The 26,571-nt window shown below is 34.1% G+C and overlaps 3 protein-coding genes and 1 pseudogene across 12 annotated transcripts; 2 read left to right on the top strand and 2 right to left on the bottom strand.

Annotated features, from left to right (window-relative positions):
• Positions 1-7,900: 7,900 nt before the first annotated feature.
• LOC137721868 (vacuolar-processing enzyme-like) lies at positions 7,901-10,705 on the top strand. Its single transcript, XM_068460895.2, has 9 exons — positions 7,901-8,156; positions 8,255-8,419; positions 8,523-8,679; positions 8,808-8,890; positions 8,990-9,186; positions 9,338-9,386; positions 9,496-9,687; positions 9,843-10,049; positions 10,188-10,705. The coding sequence occupies exons 1-9, from the start codon at positions 7,968-7,970 to the stop codon at positions 10,335-10,337; spliced, it is 1,389 nt and encodes a 462-aa protein (XP_068316996.2). The 5' UTR covers positions 7,901-7,967; the 3' UTR covers positions 10,338-10,705.
• A 1,232-nt stretch (positions 10,706-11,937) lies between these two features.
• On the bottom strand, positions 11,938-13,572 carry LOC137723202 (uncharacterized; annotated as a pseudogene).
• Positions 13,573-19,525: 5,953 nt separating this feature from the next.
• LOC137721870 (vacuolar-processing enzyme-like) lies at positions 19,526-22,070 on the top strand. Its single transcript, XM_068460898.2, has 9 exons — positions 19,526-19,780; positions 19,899-20,063; positions 20,165-20,321; positions 20,442-20,524; positions 20,637-20,833; positions 20,985-21,033; positions 21,140-21,331; positions 21,487-21,693; positions 21,833-22,070. Exons 1-9 carry the CDS (start codon positions 19,592-19,594, stop codon positions 21,965-21,967), a joined length of 1,374 nt encoding a protein of 457 aa, XP_068316999.2. The 5' UTR covers positions 19,526-19,591; the 3' UTR covers positions 21,968-22,070.
• Positions 21,977-25,403, bottom strand: LOC137721871 (uncharacterized). Of its 10 annotated transcripts, none has more exons than XM_088692217.1 (5): positions 25,028-25,403; positions 24,039-24,121; positions 23,698-23,918; positions 22,983-23,083; positions 21,977-22,834 (listed from the first exon to the last, which is right to left on the bottom strand). In XM_088692217.1, the coding sequence occupies exons 3-5, from the start codon at positions 23,793-23,795 to the stop codon at positions 22,329-22,331; spliced, it is 705 nt and encodes a 234-aa protein (XP_088548343.1). In that variant the 5' UTR covers positions 23,796-23,918; positions 24,039-24,121; positions 25,028-25,403; the 3' UTR covers positions 21,977-22,328. The 10 variants fall into 10 exon arrangements, with proteins under 10 accessions (XP_088548343.1, XP_088548346.1, XP_068317002.2 ...); XM_088692220.1 differs by having other exon boundaries at positions 23,698-23,850; XM_068460901.2 differs by having other exon boundaries at positions 24,046-24,121.
• Between the last annotated feature and the right edge of the window lie 1,168 nt (positions 25,404-26,571).

Here is a 26,571-nt window from a genome sequence, read left to right as displayed (position 1 = left end):
TTTCTTAGTAACTATTACATGTGGCAATGAGTTCGAACTCTTTTATCTTGGTTCGGCCCGACCTCTAGGTCCTCTATCGATGTTGGACTTCGTCCTTCACAAACCAAGTATACCAGTACCTTCTCAAGTACCACAATATGTCAGATTGTAAGCCATGTAGTTTTCTAGTTTGTACCCTGAAATTGCTAATTTGGTGGATCGAGACCCAGTGCTGACAGTAGTTTCAATCCTACTGTAAAACAGTAAGAACAAACAACACAAGTAGCAGTTCGAAAGCAAAGCTACGAAACACAGATTTGCACGAGTGCGAGGGAAAACAGCTTTTTCACGAAGAGATGATGATGTGTGAATGAATGCTAAGTTTAGAAAACTTTCACCTAGTTGCTCTCAAAACCTAACATATGTTAAAACTCTCCTTTGTCTCACAGATGCAAAATTTGAATATTAGGGTTATGCAAAAGGTGTTTAACGAAAGATGCAGACCTTGTTATTTGAGTTTCGTCGCCTAATTCCTAGGCCAAATCAAAACAGATTTTTCTCTAAAAAATATCCTTAATTAACTAGGTCAAACACTCCTACAGTAAGTCAATAACTAAATGAATTGATCTCACACGCCTAAAATAATTCAGTCACTTAAAGAGTCATTCCCTAAATGAGTGCATAAGAAACTAAGGACTATATGGAAATTAAGGCGAACCATTACAAACTTGTATTGTATACACTCTAGAAAATTAGCCAACTAAAAAAGCTTGCTTTTCATACCTCCAATTTACTGTCCTCTTTGAGGGAGAGTTACATTTATGATGTCATGGAGTACAGATAGCTTGTTGGCTTTCTTCACTATCACACCTTCATTAAAGTCGACATTTCTTTTACACTATGTTTGGATAAGGGAAATGAACTTGAAATTTTGGCAAAAGTAGAATTTTTAAATTGACATGCATTAATTCCCTTGTTTGGATTCATAAACATATAGAAATTTAGAATTTTCACAGGTAAAAAAAGCTTGGAATTTGGGACTACCAATTCCCAAATTTAAATTCTATGTAAATAGGTGTCATTTCCAAATTTCTATGAGTGAGAGTTTTAAAAAATAAATTCCGTATTCAAATTTCATTGTTCTTTTAGGTTAACCAAATAAGAAAATATACAAATTCCAGAAAACAAAGTTCTGTCATTCCAATTTCCATCATTTTAAAATTTCTTAATAATCTTAAATTTCCTCGTCCAACTAGAGTGTTGCATCATAATTTTTTTTGGGGGAAACTTGATATAGGTCCAATTTTTTGAGCCAATAGTAGGAATAGTCCAATTTATTAAAATAAGTCCAATTCCTTAAATCTTATTATTTTATTATCAATAATTATCTCTTAAATGATAAGATTTATTATAAAAATCAAATTTCTTCCTAATTATCTCTTTGATTATTTATTTAATTTTTTTTTGTTCTTTCTTGTTCTTTATCCCTTTTTAAACCCCATTTATAGATTTTATTTTTTATTTTTATAATCAACCTATATCACAGGTTAATTATATTTATATACCTATGTGATAGATTCTTTTTTATAATCAAGTAAGATTCATGTGTCTTACTTGTAAATATATTATGTTTTTTTTCTACCTTTTAGTTAAGTTTCATATCTTACTTATAGGTATGATATACATTCATATATTTATTACTTGAGTTAGGATAGAATGATTTGCAGATAGATTTATGTCAATATATATATTTTTTTTGTTATAAGATATTAATTATATTTTTTGGGGTTGAAAATTCATGATATTAGAAGATTTTAATTGATTTTTAATATTTTTAGAAAATATAAAATGAGCATTAAAAAAAGAAATACATATAATTAGGTAATTGGACTCACTCCTAAAAACTATCTATGTTTTTGGACCTGGATCTAAAAGCCCTCTTTTTTTTTCAGTTATTAAGTGCTCCTCATTCTTCAAATTTGGTTGTTTTTATGCCTATATTTCGCTATTTGTTGGTCTCCATCATATTTGGATTTCTCCTATGCTAATTGACTGTTTGTTCCAACACTCATCAATTGACTATTTATTTTGTATGTTTCTTGGTCTCAACCATATAACTTGGAGTGCTAAAAAACAACCCATTCTTTTATCGATGTTCTTATGAGGCTAAGTACCATTCTCTTGCTCGGTTGTGTGTTGACGCTTGGATTTCTCATTTACTTAATGGGTTGGAAGTTACTCCTACAGTCCTACTTCTACCTTGTTACTTTGTGGCAACCTTATAATTAGCACCACCAATATGGATTTCAATTCGGTGTTTTATGCTCACACAAAGCATGTTAAGGCCGATTACCATGACATATGGGGAGTGCGTGCATTCTTCTGGGTCTCACAATTGGGCCTCAAAACTTTGAAGAGTTCACTCTTTACTACTCTTTCTTTTGAATGGCGACCGGTTTTTAAGTTCCTTTACTTCTCCCATTCTACAGGTGGGGTTTGGTCATCATCCAACCTTTGAGAGCCTGGAAAATAATTTGGGTTACACGTTTTTTTTTTTTTTTTTTTTTTTTTTATAATTTTTGAAGAGACGGATTAAGCGAGATTAGCTCTTCGTCAACAGTGGTGTGCGAGGCACCAACCCTCTCCCGAAGGAGAAAGGACCGTTGCACCCAGAAACTAGACCTGGCATTAGTGTAGTGTTTTTCGTGTTCATATCGTTTTCGTGACATACCCAATATCTTAATGGATTGTATCGTGTAACACCCGTTAAAGTAAACGGATAATATGACCCGAACCGAAACCAGTCTGTTAATGTTATCAAGTAATATGATACGACCCATTATCCGTTAAGAAAAATATGTTTTAAATCAATAAATAATGAAAATGTAAAAAAATAATTTGACCCTAAGAAAATTGAAGAAAAAAGGAAGAGTAAAATAAGCGCGGGAGGAGAGACTAGGCCAATACCCACTAAAAATAATATATTCTAATTTAAGAATTCTTTGACTTCCGTCACCTAAAATTGATTTACTATAAATCCACTGCTCATATTTCACTGCCAAAATCCACCTCCACAACAACAATTTGCTTTCATGAAATTTGGGTTACACGTTGAAAGTGATATGGAGTGCATTCATTATCTTTATTTTCATTATTAAAACTTGATGGGTCTAAATAATCATTTCATATGGTATATAATTCATTTAATAATAAATTTTAATAAAGCTCCTTTCACAATACATAAGGTGCTAATAAAAATAATTATAAAATAAAATATAAATTGTATATTAAAAAAAATACATGAGGTGCTAATAAAAAAATTATAAAATAAAATATAACTTGTATGAAAAAAAAATGGTTGCATTTATTTCCTAGCACAGCTGTTCTTCTAGAAGGGAAAATAAAATAAACATCACACCGTACAAATTACTAGGTCATATAATTTTTTGGTAGACTACATATATATGGAAGACTATGGTGCATGATATCGAAGATAAGCCCACTCCATTGTTGGTCAAATAAAATAAACATTACATGTTCAACGTTGAAATAATTATGTGAGCCATTAATTTGGTTCAATACAAGTAAATTTTTTTTGGTTCGAGAGGAGTTCGGCTAAGTTACATAATAGGCAGCCTAATTTGGTATCGAATTCGCCATCTAACAGATTTCATTACCAATTAGCTCAAATCTCGTGAAGATGAATATCATCAGACCATAAAACTGAGAGATGATACAAGCATTCTTTAAAAACAAGAATTTTGAATTCTAATAACAACCATTGATGTAAGGTGGCTGTGCACATCAAATTAAAGGATGTCCTTTCCATAGCAATTTTTCATGGGTGTCACACAGCAATTCTGTGAGAAATGCCAGTACATAATCAGCAATGTATTCAATTGAACGGAAGAAATTTATCCAAATTTGCATGATTTAATTCCTCAGTTATAGCTACTAATTCCAATGTGAAAATAGAAGATCTATAGTCCAAAACCATGACCCCCTTTTTGGATGACCAAGAATTTTATTGGATGATCCTTGTATGGATGACTTGTGCTGAGAGGCAATTATACCATAGTAAAATATCCAAACCCGAAATCTTTTTTTAGGCAATTAGCTCAAATCAATCTAAGTAGGACATTGTATTAAACATTAAGGAATGGAAAATTTGGCCAAGTTACACAATGTGTTAGTCAAAATAATTTGATGTTAAACTTACTAGATCTACGAAGTCGAATGTAAGACCACTCACTTATAAGTAGAGACAAGTTTTTCATATACAACGATATTGTGGGCTGAAATTTTGGATAAGTCATACGATGAATCAACCATATTTTGGTATCAAATTCAAGGGAGTTGAAACCTATGACCTACCATGCACTTATAATTGAAGAGAAATAACACTAGATTGTAATACTAAGCTTATCATTTTGAAGAATCAAACATAAACCTTATATTTAAAATATAGAAAAATACCAGTAAACTATACTGTAATAAACTAATTTTCATTATCTTTTACACTATATGAGGTTGACAAATGACAAATCGTTGTCCCTAATGGAGGAAAGGGATCATCTCTCCCTTCCACCAAATCCACTAATCCAGATCCTTAAAATTTGATCAAACAGTTAAAATTATTATAACTTTTAAAGAGGGCCCGTATTTTTAGCTGTTGAATCAAATTTCAAGGGTCCAAATTTGTGGATTTGGTGGAACGAATCTTGGAGAGGATCCCTTTTCCCTAATGGATGGTTGTAGTATTTCATTATATTCGTTAGAATTAATTCATGATAAGTGGGCCACGTACGCCTAGGATCACGAAGTTGATGATGACGTGTTTAGTGAACAATACTTGGCTACTTAAAGATGAGTAGGAATTCCTACTCAAAACTTTTAGTATTTTAAACACAGAGTTTTGTACTTATGATCAGAACCGTTTATACTGTGAATCACACTGTAAAAATCATCTCAGCAAAAATAAATTTAAATTAAAGTCGTTTAGGCAATCTATTGTAGCAAATACATAGACGGTTCATAATGCTTTTACCAATACCGTTCATTTGTTTTTAAATAGTTTGATGACTAAACGAACTTAATTTTAATTGATTTTTTGCAGAGATGATCTTTATAGGGTGATTTATAATATGAACGTTCTGATTATAAACACAAAGTTCTATAAATTGGCAATGAACAATTTTGAGGAATTTTAAGTAGGAGTTCCTACTTATCTTTGAGTAGCTAAGTATTGTTCGTGTTGAGTGGGTTGATAAAGTTTGAAAAAAATTATTCGTCAGAGGTTTTTGACATGCATATATATTTTAATCAATTTTCTTAATTGTACATCTCTATAGATAAGGAATCCCTTGTTTATGTCCTACCAAGTCCTAATTGTATAGTACATATGGAACTGTAAGTTTAACTACATTGGTTAGAGTAAATGAGCTCCCGCTTGTACTATTAAAATATAGAGCCTAAACATTGTTATGCATTATTGTCTCTGTCGAGGGATGAATTTATTGAGATACCATCTTTGTTGAGTAAGAAGAAAACATTTTTAATCTATTTTATAACAAAAAATAAAATCCTAACCTTTGTACAAATGGAAGTCTTCCAAGAAAAGAAAAATAAATCACAATTCTATTTTAACTTAGATGTTGACTCACCCCAACGTGAGGACCCGCCAAAATTTGAATTTTCATCCCCAAACTTTAAATTAATTTAAAGTAAAATATAACTTGTATCGAAAAATAAATTGAATATTTATTTCCTAGCACAACTGTTCTTCTAGATGGGAAAATAAAATAAACATGCCACACCATACAAATTATTAGGTCATATAACTTTTTGATAGACTACATATTTATGGAAAGCTGTGGTTGCATGACTTCGGAGACAAGTCCACTCCACTATTTGGTCAAATAAAATAAACATCACATGTTCAACGTGCAAATAATTATGTGAGTCATTAATTTGGTTCGATACAAGTATTTGTTTTTAGTATATCAATATATTTACACTAAAGAAAGAGATGAATTCAGCTAGGTAGCCTATTATTGAATTCGTCAGCTAAGATATTTGAACTTAAGATCTCTTATTTACAAATAAAAAAAAATATCACCAAACAACAATAATGAGTGACGCTACAAATATTCATTAAAAGCTAGAATTTTGAAATCGAATAATCACCATTCATATAAGGTGGTTATGCACATCAAATTAAAGGATGTCCTTTAAAGGATTTGGATCCTCTTCTGAGCCCAAGAAGAGGATCCTCCTGACCAAGACACATGAATTGTTGAATTTTTATCCAACAGTTATAATTATTATAACTTTAAAGGGATCCCTCTGTTTGTAGCCGTTAGATAAAAAATCTAACGATCCACGTGTCTTAATCAGGAGAATCCTCTTCTTAGGCTCCCCTAGGGGAGGATTCAAATCCGTCCTTTACATAGCAATTTTTCATGCGTGTCACACAGCAATTCTCTGAGAAATGCCACTACATCATTTAATTCATCAGTCATAGCTACTAATTCCAATGTGAAAATAGAAGCCATGACCCCCTTTTTGGATGATCAAATTTTTTGAATAGATGACTTGTGCTGAGCGGTAATTATACCATATTAAAATATGAAACTTTAACGAAAAGTTTATGATACTGTTTATTTTAATGAAAATCACATTTTTACGCTAAAAAGTCAATCTTGGTACTATTCACTTTACCTTTTATTTTGTTCTTATCATTAAAACTCAAAATTTTCAAGTCATTTTCATGAGTTTTTCTATTAAAATATCCAAACCCAAAATCTTAATTAAAATATCCAAACCCAAAATCTTAACCTCTAAGGCAATGAGCTCAAATCAATCTTAGGACATTGTATTAAACATTATGAATGGGAAATTTGGCTAAGTTACATTGGTTCTAAAGGACTTTACCTGCTAGTCGGGCGGCGGACTGGGACCTACTGCCTAAGCGGCTAGGCGGGGGTTTAGGCATATTAGACGGATTTAAGTAAATTTATGATATATTGTATAAACAAGTGCCAATTTATACTTTAAAAAACTCATAATTGTAATGGGATACATAAATTGATAAATAATATGACATATAGAATATAAAGTAATAGACAACCATATTGAAAATATGGAGAACAAGCATATAATGAGTGTTCATTCAAATATTCAACAAGTCTCTTGAGAGTCATGATAGAGGTGGGTTTAGGAGTGCTAGGCAGGCTAGGTGGAAGCCTAAGCAGGTTTAGGCGCACTTTCTTAATTTTCAAATGCCTAGGGACTAATCGGGGTTATGTCCAGCCGCCTAGCACTTTTGCGGGAATTTTTAGAACAATATGTGTCAGTCAAAATAATTTGATGTTAAACTCACCAAATCTACGAAGTTGAACGTAAAACCTCTCATTTATAAGTGGACACAAATTTTCATATACAACAATATTGCGGGTTGAAATTTTGGATAAGTCATATGATAAGTCAATCATAATTTGGTATCGAATTCCAGGGAGACGAAACCTATGACCTACCATGCACTTACAAGTGAAGAGGAATACCACTAAACCACAATACTAAGCTTGTCATTTTGAAGAATCAAACATAGACTTCATATTTAAAATAGAGAGAAATACCATTAAACTATACTGTAATAAACTAATATCTATTTTCATTATCTTTTACACTATATGATAGCTGGCGTTTTTCATTATATTTGTTAGAATTAATCCATGATATGGTGGGCCACGTACGTCTAGGATCACAGTTGATGATGAAGAGTTGAGTGGGTTGATGAAGTTTGAAACAATTATTCCTCAGAAGATTTTAGACATGCATTTCCTTCTCGAGCACGTAGGGGGGATTTAATCTGAACCATTCATTTCAACCGTAAGACATCTATAAATTGACTCCTTCATTAGAAGAACATGCAGTCGTACTTGACTTGAGAGTTTGGTTATTGGTTAGTCAAGGTTAATCTGCAGATCATGGATAATCATGGTTATTGTGGGGTTTTACTGTCTCTTACTTTGTTAAGTTTGGCTATTCATGGAAGCTTCTGCTTCCCTGAAATTAATGGAGATAACAAGGGCTCTTCACGTACCACTACTGATAAGGGAAAAGGATGGGCAGTTCTGGTTGCAGGATCAAGTGGTTACGACAACTACAGGCACCAGGTTTAAGCTTGTCCAAAATTTTGATTAATTAGTAACATTTTATGTTAATTGTGTTACAAGTAATAAAATTTAGGGCTAATCCTTGTCGTTCCATGCAGGCTGACATATGCCATGCGTACCAGATACTGAAGAAAGGAGGACTGAAAGACGAGAACATCATCGTTTTCATGTACGATGATATCGCATACAACTCGGAAAATCCTCGAAAAGGTGTCATCATCAACAAGCCAAACGGACCTGATGTTTATAAGGGAGTTCCCAAGGTCGTAACTAATTTTCTGAGTCTGATTTTTAATTTCTAGCTGGTTAATTTGTTAGTTTAACATTGTTTAGTTACCTGTAAGTATTTTTTTTTTTCTGATGCAGGATTATACAGGAGATCATGTTAACGCACGCAATCTCTATGCTGTTATTCTCGGAGACAAAAGTGCTCTCACCGGAGGAAGTGGCAAGGTTCTAAGTAGCGGTCCGAATGACCATGTTTTCATATATTATGCAGACCATGGTTCTGTAGGATTACTTGGTAATTTGCAGCTTTTTTTATTTTAATTTTATTAACTTTGAAAATATATATTTAGTGATCTTATATAGTCCCATAAATTCAGTAAATTTTGTTCTTCGGGTTGCATATAAACAGTATATTGTGTTCAGGGATGCCTAGCGATTATGTTTATGCGAAAGATCTCATACGTGTACTACAGAAGAAGCATGCTTCTAAAGGTTACAAAAGCATGGTAAGAATGTTCACTTGAGTAACAGTCTTACTGAAGTCTTCAACTCTTTTTTTGATGATTTTCTGAGTTTTGATGCATTTATGTGGAAAAAAAAAATAGGTATTTTACCTTGAAGCTTGCGAGGCAGGGAGCATGTTTGAGGGCCTCCTTTCAAGTAATCTGAATATTTATGCTACCACTGCGTCGAATGCAGAAGAGAGTAGTTATGGAACATATTGTCCTGGTGACCGATCACTTCCTGACGAGTTTGATACTTGTTTGGGAGACTTGTATAGCATTTCCTGGATGGAGGATTGGTAATGCAGTGCCTTTCTTTTTGAAAATGCTGTTCTAATTTAACAGAGTACATTACTTTGTCAGTTTCAAACACATTTTCGATCAAATGCCTATACTAATTGCTTTGTTGTTTCGGTGACTTTTGGACCATATTTTCACATTTGAGAGCAGTGACATAAGTGATTTGCATAAAGAAACTTTGGAGAATCAATATGAAAGGGTAATATTTTGAAAGTTTCTCGTGTGTAAAATATTTATGGATATCATAATGTCTAATGTTGGTGAAATTAGAATAATATAACCATGTTACCATGTCGATTGAATTACAGGTTCGAAGAAGAACAACTAATTCGCATGTTATGCAGTACGGAGATATGAGTCATAAACAGGAGTTCCTCTTTGCTTACATGGGTGCAGATCTTTCTAATCGTAGCCATACTTCCACCAGCGATATCTCTTCACCCTCGATCTCAAGGGCTGTTAACCAACGTGACACAAAGCTCCTCTACTTTCAGCAAAAGGTTTCTGCTCTTCTTTTATTCTGAATTCCAAACTTCAATGTGTTTAATTTTCATGTATACACATATATGAATTGATTAGTACATGCCAAACTCTCCGGACAGAGAACTTTTCGTATGTTTTTGACAATTTGTATTTTTTGTTCTATATGTTTCAGCTGCAAAAAGCTCCTACTGGATCTCAAGAGAAACAGGGTGCTCAGAAGCAGCTGCTGCTTGAAATTGCTCATAGGAAAAACGTGGACTATAGCATAACGAAACTAGGGGAGGTTTTGTTCGGACACGAGAAGAGCTCAAACGTTTTAATGAATGTTAGGCCACAGGGGCAACCTGTGGTAGATAATTGGGACTGCTTCAAGAACTTTGTAAGTTTATCTCCTGTAATTCTATACATCAAATTGATACAGACGACACGCAAGTGCTTGTGCTTCTTTGTTCAGTTTTTTGAAGTAAATCAACAACTTTTATCTCTGAGATAATGATTTTGAGTTCTTTCCATGCAGATGAATATTTATGAGAAGTACTGTGGACATTTATCTGCATACGGAATGAAGTACACGCGAGCTATAGCCAACATATGCAATGCTGGGATTACCACAGAGAAAATGGTTGCAGCATCTGATCAAACTTGTGCCAACAAACCCAATGTCTAGAACTTCCTTTCGATCAGATAAATGATCAATACATATATGTGTGATGTGTTGGATGCTAGACTATTTCTGGAGTTGATCTTGAAGTAATTGCAGCAGCTGGACTAATAAAGCCAACGGCTATTTCCTTTGGAAATGTAACGGCCAGTTTAAGTTAAGTGATAGTTTTTCTACAAGTGTAAGGCTTGGATTAAAAGCTCCAATGAAGGGCTAAGATTAGCTTTGTACGAACAGGTTGGTGAGCATTTTGTCAGCTAGCTCCAATGGAGATAAGGGCTGACTGCAATGCCAAAACCCTATCAATGACATATATATGTGTGTTATGAGCTGCCGGAGTAGCCGTCTCCAATAGCCGACAATCCCTTCTTAAATTCTGTGCAATCATCACCATTTTTGGTGATCTCTATCCTTTCCAAAACTAGCATACAAAATGCCATCTTTAATAAGAAAACGAATTAATACAAAATATTTTCGAAAATGGCCTGGCAAGGCTAATCATATGAAGCAAAATCTCTACTGAGAGAAAAGAATTCAACTAAAGAGCGAAAAAAAAAATTAGTTATGTATACCATCGTTGACTAAGTTTGATCCTTTTTAATCGTTGTGAATATTCATCCTTCGTTTCTCTTAAATAATTTGAAGTTTGATATGCCAGCAGTTTCGTTTTTTCATGAAAAGGAGAAAACCTATGTTGGATTTGGCAAAGAAAAGAGTAATATTATTCTTACTACAAATTTATATCACATTTCTTTACCATCTTAGGTGGCATATGAGTTGAACAAGCTACATCATTTAATTTCAATCTTTTTATTAATTAACACACTTAAATAATCTTAGGTGGCAGAAGAAGTCTCATCGTATACCATAATCATCATTTAATTAAAAGTCTTTTTATTAATTATTGATTAACATTTTGAAATTAAATGCTAATTAATTTAGATGATATGACTGTCCACATCAGATGCCACCTAAGGTGGTATACAATTGTGGTACAAAATATGGTAAGAATAGCATTATTGCAAGAGTAATGCTATTCATACCATCTTTTTATACCACATTTCTATACCACCTTAGGTGGCATCTGATGTGGATAGCCATATCATTTGAAAAATTTGCAAAACCCAAAGAAATGAAGGAGAAAGACTCCTCGTATACCACAATCATCATCTAATTAACTAGTTTTTCTTAATTATTAGTTTATTAAATAATGAACTAAATTTAAAAATCTGATTAATTCAAATGATGTGGCTGTCCACATCAAATGCCACCTAAGGTGATATGAAAATGTGGTACAAAACATGGTATGAATAGCATTATTGTTATTGCAAAGGGAATTATATTGCAAGAGGGAAAAAACACTTCTAGTTTTGCAGTTTTGCGAAATGAGGACAGAATAAGTATTGGGAAGATGTTTGGTTGGGCGATTCTTAGTTTGAAGTTCGGTTTCCCAGGCTTTATAATCTATCTAGTTTCCGAAATTCTTCCATTTGTAACATTGGGGAATCTTGCAGAGGAGTGGCGAAATGGAAGTTCAGTTTAGGACAGACCTGAAAGAAGATGAGGTAATTGAACATCCTCTGTTGAAGGTAATATGGGAGGGAGGTACTGCATTGTCTCGTCGTACGCAAGGATTTCCAATCTCATATATTTTCTATTAAACGTCAAATCTTAAATTCAACTAATCAAATAAAATACTAGTTCCAAACTAATTTCAGAATCACAGACAATCATCTAATACTCCTCTTCGACGTTCTCGCTTGCCTTCTAACATTTCTCACCTTGCTAAATTGAAGGCGTCTAGAGCTTCTCACCGTTCGAGACCTGCCCACAACCTGAACAGACCTACCCCGGGACTTTAACCTGACATGGCGATGGCTGCGAGTAACATGCCTACTTGAAGGGTAAATAGAGCTCTGCAGCCTATCCTTTCTTCTCCTGCTGACTGACTTCCGCTTTCTGCTGACGTTTAAGTTATGATAGTTATCCCACAAATCATTTTCTTTACTCGAACTGAAGTCTTGTTTTATGTCTTGAAATTGGTGGCGGCGGTGGCAGTGACCACGTCGGTCTACCCTCCTAGTGTTCCTTAGCTTGTACCACAAGAAACTAGTAGTATCCTCCAATGCAAGCCAATACGTCTCACATGCAGCCCAACACATTTTACATTGGCTTTATCCAATGCATTGGAAGATCCCCAGCTTGAATAATAGATAGAAGAACAATAAAGCTGAAAGAAAATAAAAGATTTGAGTAAGCAACAAATTAACCATTCTGAAAGTGAAACTCAAATTTAAATGCTCTTAGTAGATAATCTTCGAATCGAATGAAATAGTGAATTAAAGATTAAACTTATTAAAGAAGGAAGAATTACTTATGTAGCAGAGGATCGATATCATTAACAGTCTCAACAGATTGGAGACGAAATGATGCTCATAAAACATATCAAATCTCAAGGTCTTGAGATTGACATAACTCTACATTTTGATTTTTGACAATGAAAATCGATAGAAGTGTCCCTAAATGTGTCTACTGTAAATCGTTTTGGTTATTTTGTACAAAAATTTTATCAATATTCTCGTTAAGTGAAGGGGTTAGTCTGACAAAAATACTCTTAAAATGTAGTCATGGGTCGTTCACCTGCAAATTTAATGAGATTTCAAAGAATGACCAAAATAATTTACAACGGACAAAGTCAAGTTTTCATCATTATATAATGTCAAAAACCCATTTTGGATTAAAAAAATTTTAAATTTAAAAAAATTAAAAAAATTAAAAAACCTAATTAAAAGAATAATATTAGGGAAACTAAATTTGTAGACAAAATTTGCAAATTAAATCATGTGTCAGTAATTGGAATAAATAAGTTTATCAATGCTTAAGTAATAAATCAATCATCAACTCTCACATAATTTAGTTTACAAAATTTTATTTACAAATTTAACCTCCGTAACACTACTCAATAAAAAATAGGAGAATAATATATAATGGGTCTGGAAAGACAATCATAGAAGCAGAAACAATGGCTGTAAGCAACTTTTACTAAGATTTGACAAATGGGTACTGAACTAATGTTAGGGTTTTGAAGTTAAACAGATTACCAGAGCCAATAGCAGATTTAAAAGGCTATGAAACTGATCCAGTCTCTCTCCCTTGAAAACTCAGCCATTTTCTTCTTCAGCTCCTGCAGGTTAACACCTTCTCTTTCTGCAACTGCAACTCTAACACCAGCTCCATCCATATCTCCAACCGCTGGATAATCACCAAACCCTCAAACTCTCTTGGTAGTGGCTGGTCTATTTCTTCACAAACAGGACGTCATAAGACTGGCTACCGGATTTTGCCGGTTCTTCCATGGGGGATTTTGATTTTGATTTGACAGGCACGCGCCGCTTTGCTGGTAGGGATCTTGGGGGACCAAACGTTGTTGGTTGGGGGGAAATCCCCGATGGACCATTTTGGAAAACCGTATCGTGCAAAATTGCAATGATGAGAGAAGGGCTGTATCGTGCAAAATTGCAATGATGGGAGAAGGGCTTTGGCTGTGGATAGACCCGTGGTCACTCAAACTCTAAAGTCAAGTTGATTTCATCTTCCTTGTATGAAAGTATTTTTGTTCATCACTATTTAGAGTAGTGTATTTTACCATCCTATTTATCATCGTTATATGAGTTTAAATTTTGAAATTCGTATATAGGATTGTGACACGGTTATCAATTTCTCTTATTTTCATGACAAGTAGTAATAAGTAGATTAAATTTGTAAACTATATGATATGTCATAATAAAAAATAAGAACGTTAATCAATACTTAAGTAATAATCTAATCATTAACAATCACGCCATATGACTTATAAAATTTGAAATTAAACTAGTGATGTCATTCCTTAATAAATAGAAATTAAACTAGTGAATACCTAAGTATTATCTATTAACTTGGCTCCTCAATGAATGAGAAGGATTTCTTCCTTAATTTACCACGTGTTTGATCGACGGAATTTCATGCTTATGATCAGAATTGTTCATATTAGAAAGTAATTTGTAAAGATCACATGTGAAAAAAAATAAATAAAATATGGGATAGTTTAGTCATCGAACTATTTTAAAACAAATGGACTGATTTTGTAAAAGTATCGAGAACCTTCTATTTATTTCTTAAATGACCTTAGTTTTGATTAAGTTTTTGCATTGATAATTTTTATATACAGATTTATAATATGAATCATTAAACCTGAAATTTTATGAACCGGCGTCTTTAGGAGCCCACATAACGCAATTTTTATTCAATGATGGCATATGAGATTTTGTCAGCATCTCGAACTTGATTTGACATAACTTTCAGTTAGGCTTTGGAGTCAAGCCCACTATTGTTAGATTTGTCTTGCATGGATCAATTCCTTTGGTTGCCCTCTTCTTTAACTAAAAGTGAAGAATGGTTTTCTCCTTTGGTTGACCTCTACGTCAACTGAATGTGAAGAATGGTTTTCTTCTTGGATATGTGGCACTGCTGTTTTCATGTCTCAACCTCAAGAATTTGTTGATTCTATTCACCTTAGTTAAAGTTGTCGATTGCACAATTTGGTTGACTTCTCAGTCAACAAGATGTGATAATGTTTTTCTTCATCAGTATGTGAGCACTAATGTTTTCACTCAACCTCTAGGATTTGTTGATAAGAAGTGGTTTTCACACACTATTTTTAAGTTCTTACACAAATCCTATTAATTATGGTCGTTAATTTCGTTTGATTTATTCAATTTGATTGCTATAAATAAAAAGGAATATGTGAGAATGTAAAAAAGATGAGTGAAAATAACTTCTTTTAATTTCCTTTGCTTCTCTCATTCTACAAGTGGGTTTAGTCATCATCCAACCATTCACTATATTCTCTCTGTTTACTTTGACTAACATGCACGCATGGTTTGCTTGTTTCCCGTTCAGCTTATAACCGGATCAACTTGTTGGTTTCTCAACCGACCTCTCCATGCACCGTTTGGAAGTTGGTTGTTTAAAATTCTAGTCCTTTCGGATCGATGGTTTTGGGAGGAGGGTTTGACAACCCACTTAATTTGTGCTTAATTTTTGTTTTAGATATAGTTTACAGTAATCAACTTTTAAATGTACATCTCTATAGATAAGGAATCCCTTGCTTATGTCCTACTAACTCCTAATTGTATTGTACATATACACGTGAGTGTAACTATATTGGCTAAAGCACATGTATTCTCGTTTGTGCTGTTAAAATATAGAGCCTAAAGCTTATGGAGAATATTCTGTTATGCATTATTCTATCTGGAGGCATATATTTTACAGAGATACAATTCCTTGCCGAGTAAGAAGAAAACATTTTTAATTTATACGATAGGAAATAAAATCCTACCTTTATACAAAAATAAATCTTTCAAGAAAAGGAGAATGTATCACAATCTTATTGGATGTTTTTATTTTTTATTTTTAATAAACGATATTATCTAACTAAAGGGAATGAAATGGGTTTAGCCTCATAATGGGCTTGTGGTTCAAATTCTCTTTTGAAGAAAATCAAACCTAAAATATCTCACTTACCAATAAAGAGGAACGTAACTAAACAATAGTACAAGTGTACATGTTGGATGTTGACTCACTTCCATGTGCACCCACCTAAGTTTGAATTTCCATTCGAAATTTTAAATTAGTTTAAAATCAAGAGTTGTTTTATTCACACCACAAATATTGTTGAATACACCTCACATCTACTTTTTTCAATTGATATTCATCTTAAACAACTCACATTCTTTCTCATAGTACCCTCACACCCCACCCTTTCTAATTTTCTCTATGCACACCACAACCCACATTAACCTTTTGTGAACCATATTCGTCTCTTGATTTCAAATTAGATGGTGACGCTACTTCCTTTTGCGCAATTAACCCCATCCTAAGGATGTCTTTCTCTCACTAAGAGAGAGAGGTAAGGAAAAAAAAAAAAAAAACCTTGCATCAATAACATATAACCTAACAGCCTCTTCTCCAACCATTTGGAAAGCAAAAGCAAGTGTACACTTAGTATTGACATATTAGTGCTATTCATACATCTTTTTTTACTTTTCACACACCATTGTTAATCTTTTTCAATTCATTTGATCTGACGACCGAAAATTGAAAGGAGTGTGAAAAGTAAAATTGAATGTGTGGAGAGCACCAACCCATATATGAAGTCTTACCTCATGTGAAAGACCTCTGACAATGTCAATTTTATGTTCTATTTGTCAAAAACAACATTTTCTAATCAACATATTTGTCCTTTTATTGGTTAGAGTTTTGTTATAGAATAGACGATGGGACACTGGGAGTGCCTTTGAGAGCTTAAAAAGTAATTTGGGTTACACTTTGAAAGTGATATGGAGTGCAATCATTATCTTTATTTTTATTGTTAAAACCATATGGGTATAAATAGTCATTTCATATGGCATATAGGTTATTTGACAATAAATTTTAATATACGTCCATTTAACAATACGTGAGGGGTTAATAAAAAAAATCATAAAATAAAATATAACTTGTATTGAAAAAAAAAATGTTTGCATTTATTTCCTAGCACAACTGTTATTCTAAAAGGGAAAATAATATAAACATGTCACACCATACAAATTACTAGGTCATATAATTTTTTGGTAGACTACATATATATGGAAGACTGTGGTGCATGACCTCGGAGATAAGTCCACTAAATTGTTGGTCAAATAAAATAAACATTACATGTTCAACGTTCAAATAATTATGTGAGCCATTAATTTGGTTCGATACAAGTTTTTTTTTTTTTGTTTTTTTGGGTACAACGGTATATTTATAGTAAAGGGAATGGGTGTTCGGTTAAGTCACACAATTGAAAGCCTAATTTGATATCGAATTCACCATCCATAGGATTTCGATACCAATTATCTTAAATCTCGTGCAAAGAAATGTCATCAGACCATAATACTAAGTGATGATACAAGTATTAATTAAAAAAAAAAAAAAGAATTTTGAAATCGAATGACAACCATTCATGTAAGGTGGTTGTGCACATCAAATGAAGGGATGTCCTTTACATAGCAATTTTTCATGGGTGTCACACAGCAATTCTGTGAGAAATGCCAGTACATAATCAGCAATGTAATCAATTGAATGGAAGAAATTTATCCAAATTTGCATGATTTAATTCCCCAGTCATAGCTACTAATTAAATGTGAAAATAGAACATCCATAGTAAAAAACCATGACCCCTATTTTGGATGACCAAGAATTTTATTGGATGATCTTTGTATGGATGATTCGTACTGAGTAGCAATTATACCATTGTAAAATATCCAAACCCAATATCTTAAATTTTTAGGCAATTAGCTCAAATCAATTTAAGTAGGACCTTGTATTAAACATTAAGGAATGGAAAATTTGGCGAAGTTATACAATGTGTCAATCAAAATACTTTGATGTTAAACTCACCAGATCTACGAAGTCGAATGTAAACCTCTCACTTATAAGTAGAGACAAATTTTTCATATACAACGATATTGTGGGTTGAATTTTGGATAAGTCATACAATGAGTCAACCATAGTTTGGTATCGAATTAAATGGAGTCGAAACCTATGACCTACCATGCACTTATAAGTGAAGATGAATACTACTAGACTGTAGTATTAAGCTTGTCATTTGGAAGGATTGAACATAAGAGCAAGTCCAATGTGGGCAATAGCCCTGTGGATTAGCAACAATTGCAAGCCAACTGCACCTAAAGTCATGCTAGCCCAGTTGGACAATTGGGCTGAGGAGGAACCCGTGGTAGAGGTTAGGCAGAAGTCCAAGGCCTAAGCACATGAGGGTGAAGTGATGCAAAGCTGACGTTAGCCACATTCTAAAAGAATTTGCGTCAGGCGCATGGACAACATGCGCGCGTGGGAGAGCGTCTCCGACAGCATTTCAAACGTTGGGGCTCGCGTGGCATCCCACTCAGTTACCGTTTGATGTGGCACAATCTGGACATCTGATTTCTAGATCAACAGCCCACATTCTTCGGCTTTAAAAAAAAAAAAAAAAAAAATGTTACCATTGGGCCATGTGTCAAAATCTCGACTATTGGATTTCAATTTTTGTAATCCAACGCTCCAGACTAACTAAGTTAATAAAATTTCTAAAAATATTAAAAATTAATTACAATTTTTAAAAAAAAAAATGATGATTTTTTTCCTTTCTATAAACATGTAATTTGTATTTTTTTTTTCCTATAAATTTTAAGTTAATAACACCGTTTGGTATGTAATTTGTATTTTAATTTAGTACTTTATGTAATTTCGTATTTATTTAATTTGGTGCTTTATGTAATTTTGCATTTATTTAATTTGGTACTTTGTGTAATTTGTATTTATTAAATTTGACACTTTATTTAAAATTAAACCTGTTCGAAATTAAAAAATAGAATCATTTTTTATTATTTTATAAAATAAATAAAAAATACTAATATTTTAATACGAATTGTCTTGGCTATTCAGTTTTAGGAGAGAAAATGCAATAGACAATTACTGTTCATTAAAGACGATTACTATTCACTTGATTAGCCACACTATACTACGGTTTAGTGGTATTTCTCTTCACTTAGTTGGAAGTGAGAGGTCTTAGGTTCTAATCTCGTGGATGGCTAATTCGATACCAGATTAAGCTGCTCATTGTATGGATTAGCCAAATTCCTCATTCCCTTAATGTAAAAATATCGATGTACTAAAAACAACAAAAAAAAACAAAACAAAAACTCCCCCTTCCCTTAATGTAAAAATATCAATGTAATAAAGACAAAAAAATTTCATGTTGCCAAGAGGGACCTTTATACACTAGACGTACTCTAAACCTCATATTTAAAATATAGAGAAATACTATTAAACTATAATGTAATAAACCATTATCTTTTACACTATATATGAGGTTGACAAATGACAAATCGTTGTCCTTAATGGATGGTTGGAGTATTTCATTATATTTGTTAGTATTAATCCATGATATGGTGTGCCACGTACGTCTAGGATCACCAAGTTGATTATGAAGAGTTGAGTGGGTTGATGAAGTTTGAAACAACTATTCCTCAGAAGATTTTAGACATGCATTTCCTTCTTGAGCACGTAGGGGAGATTTAATCTGAACCATTCATTTCAACCGTAAGACATCTATAAATTGACTCCCTCATTAAAAGAGCATGTATTCGCACTTGACTTGAGAGTTTGGCTATTGGTTTGTCAAGGTTAATCTGCAGATCATGGCTAATCAAGGTTATTGTGTGGTTTTACTATCTTATACTTTGTTAAGTTTGACTATTCATGGAAGCTTGTGCTTCCCTGAAATTAATGGAGATAACAATGGCTCTCCAAGTACCACTGCTGGTAAGGGAAAAATATGGGCAGTTCTTGTTGCAGGATCAAATGGTTACTACAACTATAGGCACCAGGTCTAAGCTTGTCCAAAATTTTGATTATTTATAGTATTATTAGTAAATTATTCATCTTAGATATGTTACAAGTAATAAAAATTAGGGTTACGTCTTAATCTTTTATCGTTCCATGCAGGCTGACATATGCCATGCGTACCAGATACTTAAAAAAGGAGGACTGAAAGACGAGAACATCATCGTTTTCATGTACGATGATATCGCGTACAACTCGGAAAATCCTCGAAAAGGTGTCATCATCAACAAGCCAAACGGACCTGATGTTTATAAAGGAGTTCCCAAGGTTGTAACTAATGTTCTGAGTTTGATTTTTAATTTCTAGCTGGTTAATTTGTTAGTTTAACATTGTTTAATTACCTGTAAGTATTTTTTTTTCTAATGCAGGATTATACAGGAACTCACGTTAACGCACGCAATCTCTATGCTGTTATTCTCGGAGACAAAAGTGCTCTCACCGGAGGAAGTGGCAAGGTTCTAAGTAGCGGTCCGAATGACCATGTTTTCATATATTATGCAGACCATGGTTCTGTAGGATTACTTGGTAATTAGTAGTTCTTTTATTTTTATTTTATTAACTTTGAAAATATATATTTTGTGATCTTATATAGTCCCATAAATTCAGTAAACTTCGGGTTACATATGAACGGTATATTGTGTTCAGGGATGCCTAGTGATCGTGTTTATGCGAAAGATCTCATAAGTGTACTGCAGAAGAAGAATGCTTCTAAAGGTTACAAAAGCATGGTGAGAATTTTCACTTGAGTAACAGTCTTACTGAAGTTTTCAACTCTTTTTTTGATGATTTTCATGTATTTTCTGAGGTTTTGATGTATTTATGTGGAAAAAAAAAAATTAGGTATTTTACATTGAAGCTTGCGAGGCAGGGAGCATGTTTGAGGGCCTCCTTTCAAGTAATCTGAATATTTATGCTACCACCGCATCGAATGCAGAAGAGAGTAGTTATGGAACATATTGTCCCGGTGACCTATCAGTTCCTGCCGAGTTTGATACTTGTTTGGGAGACTTGTATAGCATTTCCTGGATGGAGGATTGGTAAAGCGGTGCCTTTCTTTATGAAAATGCTGTTCTAATGAAACAGAGTACATTACTTTGCCAGTTTCAAATACTTTTTCGATCAAATGCTCATGCTAATTACTTTGTTGTTTTGGTGACTTTTGGACCATATCTTCACATTTGAGAGCAGTGACATAAGTGATTTGCATAAAGAAACTTTGGAGAATCAATATCAAAGGGTAATATTTTGAAAATTTCTCGTATGTAAAATATTTATGGATATCATCTCTAGTGTTGGTGAAATTAGAATAATATGACCATGTGACCATGTCGATTGAATTACAGGTTCGGAGAAGAACAATTAATTCGCATGTTATGCAGTATGGAGATATGAGTCATAAACAGGAGCTCCTCTTTGCTTACATGGGTGTAGATCTTTCTAATCGTAGCCTTACTTCCACCAGCGATATCTCTTCACCTTCATTCTCAAGGGCTGTTAATCAACGTGACACGAAGCTCCTCTACCTTCAGCAAAAGGTTTCTGCTCTTCTTTTATTCTGAATTCCAAACTTCAATGTGTTTAATTTTCATGTACACACATATATGTATTGATTAGTACATGCCAAACTCTCCATATAGAGAACTTTTCATATGTTTTTGACAATTTGTATTTTTTGTTCTATATGTTTCAGCTGCAAAGAGCTCCTACTGGATCTCAAGAGAAACAGGTTGCTCAGAAGCAGCTGCTGCTTGAAATTGCTCTTAGGAAAAACGTGGACTATAGCATAACGAAACTGGGCGAGGTTTTGTTCGGACACGAGAAGAGCTCAAACGTTTTAATGAATGTTAGGCCACAGGGGCAACCTGTGGTAGATAATTGGGACTGCTTCAAGAACTTTGTAAGTTCATCTCCTCTAATTCTATACATCAAATCGATACAGACGACACGCAAGTGAATGTGCTTCTTTGTTCATATTTTTGAAGTAAATCAACAAGTTTTATCTCCGAGATTATTAATTTTGAGTTCTTTCCATGCAGTTGAATATTTATGAGAAGTACTGTGGACATTTATCTGCATACGGAATGAAGTACACGCGAGCTATAGCCAACATATGCAATGCTGGGATTACCACAGAGAAAATGGTTGCAGCATCTGATCAAACTTGTGCCTAACAAACCCAATGTCTAGAACTTCCTTTCTGATCAGACAAATGATCAATACATGTACGTGTGATGCGAATAAGAAAAAAGAAATAATACAAAATATTTTGAGAAATTGTCTTGCAAGGCTAATCATAGGGCAGACCTGAAAGAACCTGAGGTAATTGAACATCCTCTGTTGAAGGTATATGCCTTCATCTGTCCCATGCAGATTCTCAGAAATGGTCTCTGGACTCCGATGGGAGGTATTCGCGCATTGTCTCCTCATACGCGAGGATTTCCAGTCTCATATGTTCATCAAATATATCATATCTTAAATTCAACTAATCAAAATACAATACTAGTTCCAAACTAATTTCAGAATCACAGACAATCATCTAATTCTCCTCCTCTTCAAAGTTCTGGCTTGCCTTCCAACAGTTCTCACCTTGCTTAATTGAAGACGTCTAGAACTTCTCACCGTTCGAGACCTGCCCACAACACGAACAGACCTTCCCCTAGACTTTAACCTTACATGGCGATGGCTGCGAGTATCATGCCTACTTGAAGGGTAAATCGAGCTCTGCAGCCTGTCCTTTCTTCTCCTGCTGACTGACTTCCGCTTTCTACTGACGTTTAAGTTATGATGGTTATCCCACAAGTCATTTTCTTCACTCGAACTGAAGCCTTGTTCTATGTCTCGAAATTGGCGGCGGCAGCGATGGCGGTGACGACGTCGGTCTATCCTCCTAGTGTTCCTTAGCTTGTACCACAAGAAACAAGTAATATCTTCCAATGCAAACCAATACGTCTCACATGCAGCCCAACACATTTTACATAGGCTCTTTCCAACGCATTGGAAGATTCCCAGCTTGAATAATAGATAAAAGAACAACAAAGCTGAAAGAAAATAAAAGATATGAGTAATTAAGCAACAAACCAACCCTTCTGAAAGTGAAGCTCAAATTTAAATGCTCTTCGGAGATAATCTTCGAATCGAAGAAAATTGTGGAATTAAGATTAAACTAATTAAAGAAGGAAGAATTACTTATGTAGCAGAGGATCGATATCATTAACAGTCTCAATAGATTGGAGACACAAAGATGCTCAATGAAACAAATCAAATCCCAGGGTCCTGAACAAACATCCCTGCGGAATCGAAAATATTATAGTATTAGTTGTGAAGTATAATCCAAAGGTAAATTTAGCATACGGTCACATCATCTTTGCTTGAAAATGAACATATGCAAGCCGAGAAGTGTTCATCTTCCCATCTTGCAAAGGAATACTTCCCCTTTCGATCTGCATCAATGCCTACGAGCCTAACGCATTGTTTGTCCACTCAACAACCTCAGAACATAAAGTGCCTATCAATAAGTAAAAATATGAACGCCAATGGCAAAACAAGGACATATAAACTTAAACTTCATGTATAGCGTATCTGTACTAGCATGAAGGGCATTACAATATTTAAGAAGTGCATTACGAAGAAATTCCTTCTGCCAACAAAGTAATTCACCAAAATATTTTACCATCTAAGTAAGTTTACGAGAAAATGGAAAAAAAAAATGTTATACAAAAGAGACTTATAGGAAGCCTCCGAGTCAGTGTAACAAACAAACTACTGCAGATGAAATGAAGTCAGCATCTATTCCGGCAAAGGTGTAGGACATAAACCATCATACTAATTTTTTTTCTGAAATTAGGTCATCTGGTTGGTTGAACAGAACATGGTCAAGAATAAAGAGAACAATACAACTTACTCGCACGAGGTATTGAACATAGTCTTAAATGGAGCCAAAAATGCTTTCTCAAGTAGATCGCCGACCCCATTTGCAGCTTTACTAACGACATCCCCCATTACGATACAAGTTCAAATGATTGTGTTTCCTGCTGCCAACTCCTTTCCAATCGCACTGTGACAAGAAGTCGAACGTTCTTAAGTTAAAGACCAGAGCCCTAGTTAGTCACAACCAAGATCATACTGCACGAATACCAAAAGATCCAGTTACAAAACCAAATTCCATTTTTCTGCTAAATTTTCTGGTAAGTAATAATGCAATGACGGTTACAAATATGAAGTTATCAAATAGGAAATACATACTACTTACGTCTGTCTACTCCATTCCAACGAAGTCGGAGATAAAGTACTTGTTAGGATCGGAGACCTTCTTCCAATCTTCAAGCCTGCTATTAAAAAAACAAACCCACCAAAATCCACGTCAAATACATACTACTCAATCCGGCATAACCTAAAATTTTGATGGAGTTACTCATCCATAATGTATAAAACTAACATTTTCGGACATGCCAAATAACTGTAATTTCATGATCCACATAACAACCCAGTCCAATCAATTATATTGATGTAGGAAAAGGAAAATTACTTAAATTTGAAAAACTAACAGAATCGCCATCTAATTATCTAAACAGAACTTTGACTTGCCAAAAAAAGAAGAAGAAGATGTACGAGGAAGAAGAAGAGGGGAACGATATCTCAGATGTGTAGGGTTCGGTGTTGGGGCGTGAACAAATTACAGATAGGGGAGATGATGCTTGAGAGTGCGTTACAGAGGACAGAAGACGGATATGTGCCATCCGACTTCTAGAGGGGCGGGAGTATAATTTGAAAATGAGAAATTTTATTCGTATCTAACCAATTATATTAGAGTGAATCTCAATTTCCTAACTGAAATTTCGTCAACATTGGTACATGAAATTTTTTTTTATCTTAGAATCATACCTCCAGTTTAAATTTTGGGATAGTTTCATACATTTATTAGAACTTCTATTAACTGATGATGTAGCGTCCACGTAGATAATAATTGAACGCCACGTGTTAAGGCCCACTTCAATATTAAAAAATTATAATAAAAATACAAAAAACCCGCTCGTCGTCTACCTCCCCCAACGCCCTCCCTTCCTTCTTCCCTCTCTGCAACCCGCACCCCTTCCAGATTTGGGTAGAAAATTCAAACAAAAGCCCAAACAGTTGTACTGATACTAAAATGCCTTCGTCTTCCATGGAAGAAATTGAAAATTTAAACCACCCATCAAAGCAGAAAATTACGAGGGAGAAAATCAAATCATTACCTGAGACCCGACGAGAGAGATGCCGAGAGACGTAGAAGAGTGCGAGAAGATGGGAGGATTTTTTTTTTTTTTTTTATCAGATCAAGTTCTAAAGATGCTGGCAGGGTAGCTCGGTGGTGTGCGAGGGGAGAGTGAACTTCTTGTTAGGGTTTAAGAGAGAGTGGTTTTGGGGGTTTCAATTCGAACCGAGAGAGACTGTGCTCGCGAGGATATATTTGTTATTTGAGAACATAGGATAAGGAGGAATGGAGAGAAGGGAGGGAAGGGTGTGGGGGTTGGGGTGCAGGATAAGGAGGAGGAGGAGGAAGAGGAGGGTGGGGGTTAGGAGAGGAATGGTGAAGGGGGGATAAAAATGGGGGAGAGAAAACGGAAAGCCGAAGAGGGTGTTGCAGGTGCAGAAGAGAGAAGAGAGGGAAGGGGGTGCAGGTTAGGGATGGGCAAATAGCCATTGGTTATGGTAACTGCGGTTATCTGTTTATTTAAATTTGACGATTACAGTTATGGGTAATCATTTAAAAAAATAAATGGTTATGGGTATAACCGTTTACCTGTGAAATTTAAATAGACGGTTATGGATATTACTCGTGGTTATAAATGAGTACCCATTTAACCGTCTATTTTAATATATGTAAAGCAAAAAAAAACAAAAAAAAAAAATTAGTTTCTAACTAGATTTAGTATCCCGAGATATATTTGGTTATAAAGGGCTATATAATAAATAAATAAATATATATATATATATATTTATGCCTCACTTGAGAGAAAAATATAATTGATAGAACGGGCTAATGTTTAATATATGTGATTGAATATGCTAAAGTATTACAATGTTCGACAATTTTGTTTTGGAGTCTTTTGAAGTTTTGACCAATTCAAGATAATGATTACCTTGAGCATTTAGAAACATGTTATTATCAGATAATACGTGCCTATATATATTATTAGAGTTGTTAGAGATTGAAGTGAAACGGGAGTCATGTATTATTCTGTTTATTTTCTTCACTAGTATCAGATAAGAGAAATGAACGTAGAGATGGACAAATGAGGAAAACATGATTATTACTTTATGTTTTTTATCTTTTTGTACTACCCATACGATACAAGCATACGCTCTTTTAATGCAATATAATTTTGACTTCTATTCTTCCACTTTCCACCCTTAGCCATATGTGGTTGTTTTTTTTTATGTGGGCATTCACACCAATGTCACAACAGAAATCATTATTTGAATATTTATACTCTCAACAACTACTAATGTTAGTAAGAAACAATTCAAGAATTAATTACAAAAAACAAAAAGGCACAACTTTGTATTACTTGTAGGGCAAGTAACCCCATTATTTTTCTTAAAAAAGGCACAAGGTACGGAGAAATATCATCACAGTAATTCTCAAGCCTATATTTTCTCTTTATGCAACTCCACCCCTCTCTCTCTCCTTTAGTTAATTTAAGCCACAACGCATTGTTAAACACGCTCCTGACACTGAGCTAAGAAACTGAATGCTTGTTTACTACAAAGTCATTCACAATATTCATCAAGCAAT

This window comes from Pyrus communis, chromosome 4, assembly GCF_041283825.1.
Source record: "Pyrus communis isolate YQ-2024b chromosome 4, ASM4128382v1, whole genome shotgun sequence".
NCBI classification, from domain to species: domain Eukaryota; kingdom Viridiplantae; phylum Streptophyta; class Magnoliopsida; order Rosales; family Rosaceae; genus Pyrus; species Pyrus communis.
This window is presented reverse-complemented; position numbering and strand designations above follow the sequence as displayed.